The 12,660-nt window shown below is 38.5% G+C and overlaps 1 protein-coding gene across 2 annotated transcripts in view; it reads left to right on the forward strand.

Annotated features, from left to right (window-relative positions):
* LOC306872223 (lymphoid enhancer-binding factor 1-like) overlaps window positions 1-12,660 on the forward strand; it is a 46,386-nt gene that overhangs the window by 24,354 nt on the left and 9,372 nt on the right. Inside the window, exons 4-10 of one of the 2 annotated variants that reach the window (XM_079420718.1) lie at window positions 404-536; window positions 2,344-2,434; window positions 3,003-3,122; window positions 4,830-4,992; window positions 5,583-5,690; window positions 7,102-7,150; window positions 8,082-8,122. In XM_079420718.1, the coding sequence (XP_079276844.1) occupies window positions 404-536; window positions 2,344-2,434; window positions 3,003-3,122; window positions 4,830-4,992; window positions 5,583-5,690; window positions 7,102-7,150; window positions 8,082-8,116 (699 nt within the window). In that variant the 3' untranslated portion in view covers window positions 8,117-8,122. The remainder of the gene's footprint in view (window positions 1-403; window positions 537-2,343; window positions 2,435-3,002; window positions 3,123-4,829; window positions 4,993-5,582; window positions 5,691-7,101; window positions 7,151-8,081; window positions 8,123-12,660) is intronic. The other variant, XM_079420719.1, reaches the window with a different exon arrangement.

Below are 12,660 nucleotides of genomic sequence, written 5' to 3' on the forward strand. Positions count from 1 at the left end.
ATTGGTTTGTGAGTCAGCTCAGATCTCTGTGTGTGTGTGTTGAGTCCGCTGCTGACGTGATTAACCCTGCTTAGTTCCACCGCAGACGGTCGGGGCTCTGTAATGAACTCCCTTATTCACTGACTAATGATTCCCTTTGATCTTCAGCCCCGAGACCTCTGGTCTGCCTCTGCCCTGTGGCGTTCCCTCCCTCCCTCCCTGTTTCTCATTCTCTCCTCCTCTAACCCACACTCTGTCTCTCCCAACCCCCTTCTTTATTCATTCGGTTCTGCCCCAAAATCCACACTTCATCATTGGTGAGGTGCTCAACTTTGGTGGCTCGTTGCCCATTTGTTCATAGTCTGAATGCCTCGGTCACGTTTGAAGCTGTTACAATATCAGTTTTTCCCTCTGTGTTTTGCAGTCAAATAAGGTGCCGGTGGTCCAGCCGTCCCATGCCGTTCACCCCCTCACCCCTCTGATCACATACAGTGACGAGCACTTCGCCCCCGGACCACACTCGGGATACCACCCACAGGATGTCAATGCCAAGCAAGGTAAACGCATGCAAACGGCACAAATACGCTACTGTTTATTGCAAACTATTAAAGTCGTTTAATATCACAATGACTTAGACACTGCCATTGAACAGATAGTCCCACCTCCACTCACGTCTGTTTACGATTCTCAGGGAAATCAATGTACAAATGAAATGCCTTTAGTTGAGTCCACACATTAAGTTAGGAGAAGTAATTTATCATTTAAAAAATGGAATTACAAATAGCATTCGCATTTATTACAGTTTGACATTTTTGAGTAATCAAAAATCATATTATTGGTTAATATTTTTTGGTTACGTCCACAAAACAGAGAATTGTTTTGGATGGGCAGCGAGGAAGTTATTACTTAAAAAATAAATAAATAAAAATAAATAAATAAATGATGTATATATCTGTCATTTAATACACCCTCATGTCTTTTCAAACCTGTATGGCTTTCTTCTGTGAAACATAATATAATATTTTGAAAAAGTCAATGGTGACCAAAATTGGTTGGTTACCAACATTCTCCAAAATATGTTCTTTTGTGTTCCACAAAATAAATAAATGCCGGTTTAGACAGACATGAGGCTGGCAGAATTTTTATTTTTCCTTTTCCTTTTTATGTGTTTAATGTTATTTCCTTGTGTTTTTAAGCACTCTTTCTCTATTATCACTGATCTGAAGAGACATTAACTATATGCTTACATTTAATAAGCTAACAGCTCATTCTCACTAGAATCTTATTTCCCTCAAGTCAGTTAATAGAGGTGGGGTTAAAGTTTAAAAGGGGCGGAGAGGTTTTTGGCAGGCATTGTTGCACGCGAACCCAACTCCATATGTGCTCCTTCCGGCTTGCGTTCACCTCTGTGGCGACCGGCGAGGGAGAGGGCAGACAGGATGTGATGAAGTGGAGGCGGTCTGGAGAGCTATAAATAGCCTGAATGAGGCCGCACGCCACGAGCAGATTGGCCAATGATCCAAAACTTGCTCCGTTTTCATACACAAACATGGAGTCACTTATTCATCAGACATAATACACTTCAGGTGTTTCATGATTCAGTCATTTGACTTAGCGTGGAAAGTCAACATAAAATCAAAATAGACCCTGTTTACCACTTAAATACACGTTCCTGATTCTACTGTGTATGTTATTGCAAAGAAAAAACAAATGTTTGTCTAGAAATCTTTCATCAGACTCTGCCTCTGAAATGATTTGCCTTTTCCGCTGATGTCACCTAGGCTGCGCAGGAGGAGAAAATGATGTTAGCCAGTAGTTAATGCAGTAATTCAATACCCATTTTAGTCCTTTTCTGCACCAAACTGCTCCATGTGAAACAATGGAGAGAGAAATGATGAGTTGGAGATGCAGGGGTTGTTTTTAAACTGCATGTTCTTGCTGTGTATGTGTATATATCCCTTGGGCTTTGTTGTTGTACACTGACGCCCCTTTGACAGTTTAATTTAGCCCTAGGGTCTTACTTCACTTTTTCCCTCCTCGATTTAAGTCTTTATACACAAACACAGTCTTGACCTTGGTGCAAATGTGTGTGTGTGTGAGAGTATGCATGCGTGTGTTTGGAGTGAAGTTGAGAAGCTTAGTACCGCAGGCCAACTGACATCCATAAGCAGCATGAATCATATCAGCAGGGCTTATTAGAACAGCGCAAAAGCATTCCTAATTATCCCATGATCCGCTTATGCACCACACCGGACCGTAGGGGCCGACTGTGATGCCACACTGCTGCTCTCCAGATGTGTCTATCTCACACTAACACACGCCAATGTCGTTTTCTCATTTGCTGCTCCTTGAATCCTGATGCAGGTATGCCCAGGCATCATCCTGGACCGGACATTCCCAATTTCTACCCTCTTTCCCCTGGGGGAGTTGGACAGATGACCCCTCCGCTGGGATGGTGAGTGCACACATGGCCAAACGGTTACAATTAAGAGAACGTTTGTTGTCGACAAACGTGAAACGAATGGGTTTGAGTGCTCATCAGCAGGGGGCGGTTTGTGTCATAAAACAAGTTTACCAAACAAGCCAGGCTTATTTCACATATTCTGACTTATTTTGAACCAAATCAACTGAAAATAAGTCAGACTAACTGAAATAAACCTGGCTTATTTGGTAAACTTGTTTTATGAAACAGGCCCCAGATCAGGTTATATTAGAGCTATTTGCTTAAAGTTGAGTCAAAAAAATTAACTACATAAACTTATGTTGTGTTATATTATATTCATATCCAGAATCCATAAAAATCGGGAAGACATTTTATTTTATTTTATTTTATTTTATTTTTCGTTTAGGCCATGCAACCCAGAAGAATTGGGAAGATGCATTGAACATTCATTCATTTATTCATATGGTGATTAGGCAATGCAATCCTATTTTATTTTTATTTTATTTTATTTTATTTTATATATATTTTAAGATTTATTTTAAGAATTGCATTAACCCCACACATTATGCTTTGCTCTCAGGTTCTCTCATCACATGGTACCAGGCCCTCCTGGACCCCATGCCACGGGAATCCCCCATCCCGCCATTGTCAACCCACAGGTGAAACACGAACCACATCACGACACAGACCTGATGCACATGTGAGTATCCCATTGAGTACGCTGCTAACATTCTACAGAATGCTAAATATGCAATCTATGCGTTTATGATCCCTCACAGCAAATATATTTACCCTGCTATCATTATTAGAGATTATTAGGCTAATATTGTATATTTATTTGTGCTAATTTCCATTATCTTACATGGTTAACTAATTTTGAATTAATTTAATAACACTAATAAATGCAATCTTTAGTAAATCTCAAAATGAATATCTATTTTTTCATACCATACATCACAATGTTGTGAATTTAAACTAGGCATTAAATAAAAATTAATTCTATCTTCTAAATACATATTATAGATCATATCATTCATTACATTTACATTTATTCATTTAGCTGACGCTTTTATCCAAAGCGACTTACAATTGCTATATATGTCAGAGGTCGCACGCCTCTGGAGCAACTAGGGGTTAAGTGTCTTGCTCAGGGACACATTGGTGTCTCACAGTGGATTCGAACCCGGGTCTCTCACACCAAAGGCATGTGTCTTATCCACTGCGCCATCACCACATTAATCTGTGCATGTTTAATTTTTTCGATTTATTTAAAATTTTTGAATGCAAAGTTTAATTCAAATGTCAAAACTGGACCTTCCGGTGGACATAACACTTCTCTTTCGTGACACACGCAGGACTTCTCCAATCACTTTGCAAGCTCACATTCAACTGCCTCTACTTTTGAGTACAATGCCCAGATCTCAAAATCCAATCAACAAACGATGCATAAAACCAAGTCCCGCTCTACATTTTTTGAGCGGTAAATTTTATGAACGACTTACACTATTTGTTCTGCTTGTTTCATAAATGAGACTCATAAACATGAACACGTTTTTGTATAATAAACTTTTTTTGTAAAAGTGTTCTTACATAAATAGTTGTTAAATGCAATCATTCCATTGGAATGTTTTTTTTTATTCATTTTTTTTTTACTTTTTTTTTAACTACTAATTTATGTTTTGCTTATGGTATATGAATGTCAATTACATCTGATTATAAGCATTTTATTATGCCAAAAATTTGGACATGATGTGAATGGCCATTAAAAACTTTTACTATTTTCATGAGTAACTGCCTTTAGAGTGTCGCTCCCAGCTGTCAAGTCCCACCCTGCATTTTTTTAAATAATCACAGTATGGAAGAAAGATCTGTCGCTGCTTCTGTTTCATCATGTTTTCAGTTTTTAGTGTTTTCTTTTGAATTTATTCAGACAAAATAGTGTCAGCCATAACATGAAGGATCTGCTCCAAATTTTATTTTTGCACATTTATAATTTTTTTCTAATTTTGACCATTATGAGCCATGCAGTTGGCTTGAGGTATCAAATCCAGGTCACCAATGGGAGTGAAATACTGGGAGCTGTAGGGCTTGGGAGTCATAGAGTTGGAGGGAATATGAAGGTTTGGTTGCCATTACTGGTGAAGTAATCTCTTTGCATGAAAGCACCCAACTGGACATAATTAAAAGCCGCTGCTAGCTTTTCGGCACTGGCTCCCAGATTGTTCTCTCTTGGAGCCTTCTGATTGGCGGCTGGAATCAGACATTCGGCGCTCTCACACTCCATGGCGTCGTTGTGACAGCCTCTTTCGCACCACCCTCTGAGCGTTTTTCCCCTTTGTATTTCCCTGTATCACTTAATAATTCTTCCCTCTCTTTTTTTAACTCTTTCCTAATCTTGTTTCTCCAGGAAATCTCAGCACGAACAGAGAAAGGAGCAGGAGCCCAAAAGACCTCACATCAAGAAACCTCTAAACGCTTTCATGCTGTATATGAAAGAGATGCGTGCCAATGTGGTGGCCGAATGCACGCTGAAGGAGAGCGCCGCAATCAATCAGATCCTTGGGAGGAGGGTACGTATCTGATTCACGGGTCTCTCGCACCATGTGTCCTCCTTCACAAAGGGGTCTATTGTAGTTAGCACTTCTGTCTAACTCAATTTTACAAGTACACCAACACACAAGCTGACAGAAATCTGAGCAGGTAGCATCTTTAACGCTCCATTTTGGAATTGGAAAAAGAGGGACCGTTAAACATATATTTAATGCTTTAACCAAAGCCTCTGTGGTTTGAGGCGGATAGCCACAGCAAAGGACCGTTTTGCGGCAGTGTGGGGTAATTGCACCCTGACATGGTTTGAAGTAAAGCGCCGCTAAATTGGAACCAGTGTTTTGATATGAAATCAAAGTTCCGTGTTTTTTTTTTTCTTCCTTTCTCTCATCACTGCATATGTTAATCTCTTCATCATGTTCCATTCCACCCCCAGGCACGCGTGTACATGCACTCACACACATTTACCCGCACACACACACAACGTTTGAGAGTTAACAAGGATTTTTAGCCAAACGCCAGCACGCGTCTCTTTGGAAGGAACTTAAAAGTGCATGTCAGTAATTGACTACTTTTTCCCCCCTTCTCTCTAATCTCCCTCTGCACTGAACAGTGGCATGCTTTATCTCGGGAAGAGCAAGCTAAGTATTACGAATTAGCCCGCAAGGAACGGCAGCTCCATATGCAGCTTTATCCAGGATGGTCTGCCAGAGACAATTATGTAAGTGTCCACACTAACACACTACCTGAGAGTGAGAGTTGTCATGTGTTGATTGCATGAGAGTAAATATAATGCTCGTGTTTAAAACTGAAAATATATGCATACTACTATTGTTTGCTTAGTAGTCCAAATGATTATTTTATAAAAAAAACTGTTGTAAAATGAGTTTGAGGTTATGTCAGAAAAGTTTAAAGGGCTATTCACTTGAAGTCTGATGGGACTGAATGATACTACAACACAAGTTATAGAACAAAATATTCACCAGCATTCCTCTGATACTTGAATTAAAGAGACTGTTCACCCAAAAATTACAATTCTGTCATAATTTACTCACTCTCCACTTGTTCCAAACCTGTATGAGTTTCTTTTTTTCGGTTGAACACAAAAATAAGATATTTCGAAGAATGATGGTAACCAAACAGTTGATGGTGGCCATTGACTTCCATAGTATTTTTCAATGGGTACCGTCAATTGTTTGGTTATTCTTAAAAAATATCATCTTTTGTGTAAAACAGAGAAAAGAAACTCCCAAATGTTTGGAACAACTTTAAGGTGAATAAATTATGATGCGCTGTTTGGGTAAACTATCCCGTAAATTAACAATTTATATTTGTTTATGAATGTGGCAGATATTAAGGCAGTTAGCTTGTAGAATTCACATCCAAAATTGATGTTGTGATGACAACTTTGGACACCTAAGTTTTAACCGGCATAAATCTCACTCAATATGAAGTGCCAGGATGTGCTGCTAAAACTAAAACCTGGCTTTCACACTAATCACCAAATGGAAAGGCAACAGGGCTAAAAAGAAACACTTCAAAGACAGATGAACTTTCATCTCCACTTATATATTAGTGGTGGGAGCACACTTGTATTTAATAGTGCTAAGGATTCTGAGCGTATCCCTCCTCTGTCATAGACGTTTCTACTGCTCTGGGCTTCTTGGTTCTGTCAGCCAGGGCTAGAATACACAGATTAGTGACTGAATAAGTGGATTATCAGACTTTACAGCAGGCAACCAAAGCGTGGCTCATATTGGACCGCAAAATGACAGTGCGGCGCTATCTATACCTATAGTCATCCTGCCAGGGGATTTTGGGTAAGCTACAAATCCTAAAGCAGTCCAGACTTCTCACTCTAGAGGAGTGTTTGTCGTGTCAATTGGAGCAGGGGCAGATGTTTTATTCTTGTTTAACTTTGCGATTGGTGATTAGGCCATGCAATCCAGAAGAATTAGGAAGGAGTTTTAGATTTGATTTGATTTGATGTTATTTTTGTGATTTGATCATGCAATCCAGAAGCAGGACCTTTTTAATTAAATTAAATTAAATTGTATTTTATTTCTTCCTAAATGGCAGGAATGACATGTTTTTGTTATACCACTTCAAATATTCCTCTGGCTATTTTGTAGGGGAAAAAAAAGAAGCGGAAGAGGGAAAAGATCCAGGAACCTGCTTCAGGTAAGACTCCTAAAGCTTCCTATCCCTGCTGTAATTTGTTCCGTTTCATTAATGTACGCACTAACTTATGTGACTTAGTTTGTGAATATGGTGGTAAAGTGGTTAATGTTGGGATAACGCATTCTCAATACGCTTTCACACAGTTAATTTCAATCATAAACGGATGTTTTTATTGTCAACATGAACATTTATGAATTGAAATCTTTGTTGGTTGCCTGAAAATCCACAAGTCTGCGGTTTTACTGTTCTGTATGTTTCTTTAATCTGTAAATTTTGCAACATTATGAACAGTACACCCACCCCACCACTCTTTCCATCTTTCATCCTCTCCTCACAATTAAGTCTTTAGGATTAGTCTGTTTTAAAGCCCACATGCTTCCGTCAGAGCTGCTAACTTCTCTATTTGCCCTTTTAAAAATGCATTAGTTATGTGTGCTTGTACATTTATCAATTCAATGTATATTTGGCGCAAAGTCTAGGCAATTTAATTTAGAGCAGTGTAGGAAGGACTAGTTCACACAAAAAAGAAAATTCTGGCTTCATTTACACTAACTCATGTTTTTCCAAATGGATATGGTTTTTTCTCTTTTAAGGAACATGAAAGTAAGGCTGCTCATTTTGAAGAATGAGTAGCCTACTAGTACTGTTAAGCTACTACTCCTTAAATCAACCTGAATGATTCGTTCAGAATTTCTCCCTTTCTGTTGAGCGAAAGAAAGAAAATCCTAACCGTTGGAAACGACATGAGAATGAGTAAATGATGGCATAATGTTCATTATTGGATGAACTGTTCCTTTAATGAACAACATTGATGTGTTAACTAGGCCAGCAATCTCTGTTTGTTGGCCCTACATTGACTACTAAGACCAGAGATGGACTTAGGTGTTATTTGGAGGCACATTCTGTAATTAAAAGCTACAATTTCCTGCAGGTACAGGCCAGAGAATGAAAACGGCGTACATCTGAACAATGGTAAGAGCCTCTTCCATACCTCTGGTCTGATTGAGTCATGATGTGGTAACCTCCCTATTTTCTAATGTGGTTCTTAGCAATCAGAAAAACATGAGACTAATCCTAAAGGCCCACTTTGAGTTCACCAATCAGCCATTCACTGTTGTATTGCGAAAGCTGTTGTTTGCATCGTGCGAGTGTGTGCCAATGTTACAGGGTTTCCTCTTCCGAACACACTGATGAATTGTTGTGACAAGTCATTTTTCTTTCCTAACTCTGTTTAAGGACTCCATTACATCCCTTTTCCTGTAGACTGATGTGTGACTTGTGGCAATGGGTGGCACGTTAGTATTTTCAGAAGGCCAGTGCTTTTTATCAAGAACAGTTTGCAAGCATACCATTTGTTTGAAAGATCACAGAACAGCGTAATCTCGACAAAGTCGGCTCAGAACATCAAGTCCACACTATATCAGGTTTCTTTCCTCATTCATTTTTTCCATCTTTAATATTTGGCATGCAGCATCAACATACAATCCTGTGGCTTACAGCCATGTTGGACTGGGGCTTTTTTCGGTTTTTCGAGAACATTTGGAAACTGGGATGGTATTGAAAGAGTCGACCCAGATGTAAGCTAACTCTTTTAGAATTCACCCATATGGCCCCCATGTGTTATCTAGCCAACCCTGTGAATGAACGAAGCCCTTGCCAGCATATTTGGCTTGTGCTGTGCTTTTTAATTTTCTAGCGTTTAAACTAGCAACTGGCTTGAAAGAAGTTAGTTCTGTAAACAAAGAAGAGAATCGTCTCAGGTGAAAGTCTATGAGAAATTTTAGCATCAAGGACTGTAGTAAGCAAGGGAAAATGTATATTTTCTCCTGGTCTTAAGTCACTCCACATCCTGTTATTCTGCTTCTTTTTGCCATGAAAGCTGCGCAGATGTGACAAATCTTGTCCTACCCAAAAACCTACAAGACAAAGGTTTACGGTTGATCAGTTCTCTACCCTGTGGCGCCCGAACACAAATTGGACTGTTTTGCACTTTCTTTCTTTTTTTCTTTTTCTGTGGGCTGCAATAGCTTTGAAAAATCAGCTAAAAGGGGCTCTATCTTCAGTCCAATAATTAGCAGTGCCAAGCGAACTGCAAATGGATGCCCCAACTGATTCATCGTGGCAGCTTTAAACTAACATGCATAAAACAGAAAATATTGCCACCGCTTGTCAATTTATGCAGATCCAACAAACTGAGAAACATCACATTTGTCTTTTATATTTATTCGCCTTCCAAATTATATAGCGTGCAATTCAATAGTTTTAAACAAAAACAGACTGAGAATATTTTTGGTAATGGACAGGATCATAATAACATACAACAGTGAAAAAAAAATCCAGTTAAATCCAGCATTTCTAGTTAAAATATCCAAGTGAAATTTACTCGAAGCAACAGAGCATGATAATATACATAAGACAGAGAATATTGCTACCGCTTGTAAATGTATGCAGATCCGACAGGGCGAGAAACATCAGATTTATTTAATATTTATTCATCTTCCAAATTATATAGGGTGCACTTAAATATTTTTAAACAAAGAGTTGATAATATTTTTTGATAATGGATAGGATAGCATACAACAGTGCAAAATAATATCCAGCATTTCCAGCTAAAATATCCAATTAAAAGACCCTAAAATTCACTTTTATTTTTGTTTTGTTTTTGGTGCGTTTTTTAATATTACATTTTAAGACAAAATACACATGTATTAAATATACACTACCATTTAAAAGTTTGGGGGGTCAGTAAGATTTTAAAAAAATGTTTTTAAAGACATATGATATTCACCAAGACTGCATTTATTTGATCAAAAATAAAGTAAAAACATTAATATTGTAAAATATTATTGGAATTTAAATGAACTGTTTTATATATTATAATATATTATTATACAGTCTTCAGTGTCACATGATCCTTCAGAAATCATTATATAACATGCGATTTGTTGCTCAAGAAACTTATTATAAATGTTAAAAACCATTGTGCTGCTTAATATTTTAGTGGGAACCGTGATACATATTTGACAGACATTTAATATGTAATATGTAAGGCATTTGAAAATTGCTCCTGTTGGTTTTGAAATGGAAAATGGGGGATTTCTCATGGAATATTTGAGGTAATTAGGTATGAAGGACAGGTTTCGTCTCATTTTTACATGCCTTATGACACATAATCCATGAAATAAAAATGTGCATAGGAATAATCTCAGGTTATAGAATTTTCCTCCTCACACATCCCACTTTTCCTGCTCATACAACATTTCCACATCCTCTTCTTGTTCTCCGCTGTGTCTGTTTGTCAGATTTAGCTGTGAGAGCTTTTGTCTGACTAACCCTTGTGATTTGCAGACTTTGAGATTGTTATCTGAGCCGAGGCATACATGCCCTCCGGGCTGTTACTTTCTGGCCACTGTGCATTTTTTTCATTGGGAACAGGGAAAGCCATGTAACAATGGTGGTCTTTTAATGAGAGCTGGCTCTGAAGATGTAGTCTTAGTCATTCAAAGAAGCCAAGGTTGTGAGTCACCAAAGTCTGGCACATTTCAACTTGCTGCTTTGTTGCCACCTGGACATTGACTCAGTACTATGCTGACGGTTCTGTAGCGTTTCACTTTTGATTTTTATAGCGACTGCATTCTTTGCCTCAAATTTGATGTTGTTGGCAGGCCTGAATGAGGTTTACCGTAATATTGGGAGTGGTCGACCGAAGGTTTGAAAGCTTTCAGTGTTCCAGAGGTCGACAATAGTGGGGCAGTGTGGGAAACCGTTGGAGGTGTGGGCCGCTTCGGAGTTCATGGCCTGCTCTGTGAAGAAAGTGCTGTTGGACAGCTGTGCCCGAATCGGGTCGTCTTTACCCAGCTCTGTGTCTGTGATGAGTGAGGACAGAAGTCAGATGTCAGCCTTTGATGAAAAAGTATGAGAGAGAGAAACTAAAAGTCCCTTGTGTGGCGATGAGAGCGCCTTGTCTATTCTTAATGTCCACTCTGCCTCAACCCCATGAATGGCAGAATAACTGATGCCCTTTGTGTCTAAAAACTCTTTTCATTTGGAGTGGGCTGGAACTGTGTGCCTTGGGTTGCTTTAACAGGTTTGGATTGAAAATGTTTGGACCCGAACTGGGGTTTGGTAAAAACTTGTACCTAGAAAGAGTCAGGGTTGGGTATAGAATTTGCTCCCATTCAGTTAATGAGTTTAATTTGCATTGAATTGGCCACACCCCACAGGAAGTTGAAATGAAATTTGAATTCAAATGACAAGAGTATAGAGAATTTACACTAATTGGGAAAGTGTTTTTCCATCCTGCCCCTCAAAACTTTCTATTCTACTTGTTTTCTTTTTCATCTAAAACAATAAAATAAAAATTGACCATCTAACACTAAACATTCTCTATTCTTGACCCTTTAACACGTGTTCTTTTTTCGATTCTTTTGACTTTATTTATTAAAAAAAATGACCCTCTTACACTAACGTTCTATTTTTTCCTATTCTATACTTGTTTTCTTTTTATTTATTCTTAAAAACCCTTGCTATGTGTACTAACTGAAACTTATCAAATGAATGCTCTTTTGTTGGTTTTGATTGCTTCTGTTGTCCTCATTTGTGAGTCGATTTGGATAAAAGCATCTGCTAAATGACTAAATGTAAAACTGATATATAAAACATATTTTATAGGTGGCATTTCCAAGTCATGTCTGTCTGTAAGGTCAATAAATCTTCAAACTTGAAATGTTTTTAAGCTTGTTTAAAAAAAATTAAACTTTAAGCAAGAGCTTGTTTTGACAAACACTTATTTTCCAGTAAAATAAATTTGAAGAATTTAAGGCAAGACAAGTTTATTTATAGAACATATTTCATACACAATGGTAATCTTCAAAACTTAGCTTTTCTAGTAAAACTTTTTTTTAATGAAATTCTTTTGATTTCAGTTAATGTTTATTCTTCCTCATTCAAATTGGAATTGCAATTTTTGCATCTTTTTTGCTACCAATTTTCATGGACTGAATTGGAATTTAAAAGGCATTTTCAATTAAATTCTGCATGACTCTAAATCCTGGAAAAGAGTACGAGTCGCTTATGATAAACCGGTTAATATTACTGAGTGCAGCGGAAACCCAGAGGTTTCCTTCCATGTGCTGCTGCCAAGAGACTCCACAGTGCTATAAAAAGAGTCTGGAAGTTTTCGCCGGTGTGTAGGTGCAAGGAACAAACTTGCAGAAGCGGTTGGATTTAATATGCGAATCACAATTGCCCCCATCAGATCTTTCATTTAGATCTTTTGGTTTGACGATCTAAGCAGAAGAGGAATCGGTAAACTATGTGGCGTCTACTACATTTCCTCTCCTCTCTTTCTAGCTCTTTCACGCCCCAGCCGTCGTCTGCGCTTTGCTGGAGTTCCTTTCCTAGGGAGTAAATCTGGCTCCCATTGTGAAAGCAGGCGGAACCCCCTCTCCTCCCTCCCTCCCGTTGCTGACTGCGAGCGGTGGCGAGGCCTTTGAAGCAGTCATTGTGCT

This window comes from Barbus barbus (genome assembly GCF_936440315.1).
Source record: "Barbus barbus genome assembly, chromosome: 7".
Taxonomy (NCBI): domain Eukaryota; kingdom Metazoa; phylum Chordata; class Actinopteri; order Cypriniformes; family Cyprinidae; genus Barbus; species Barbus barbus.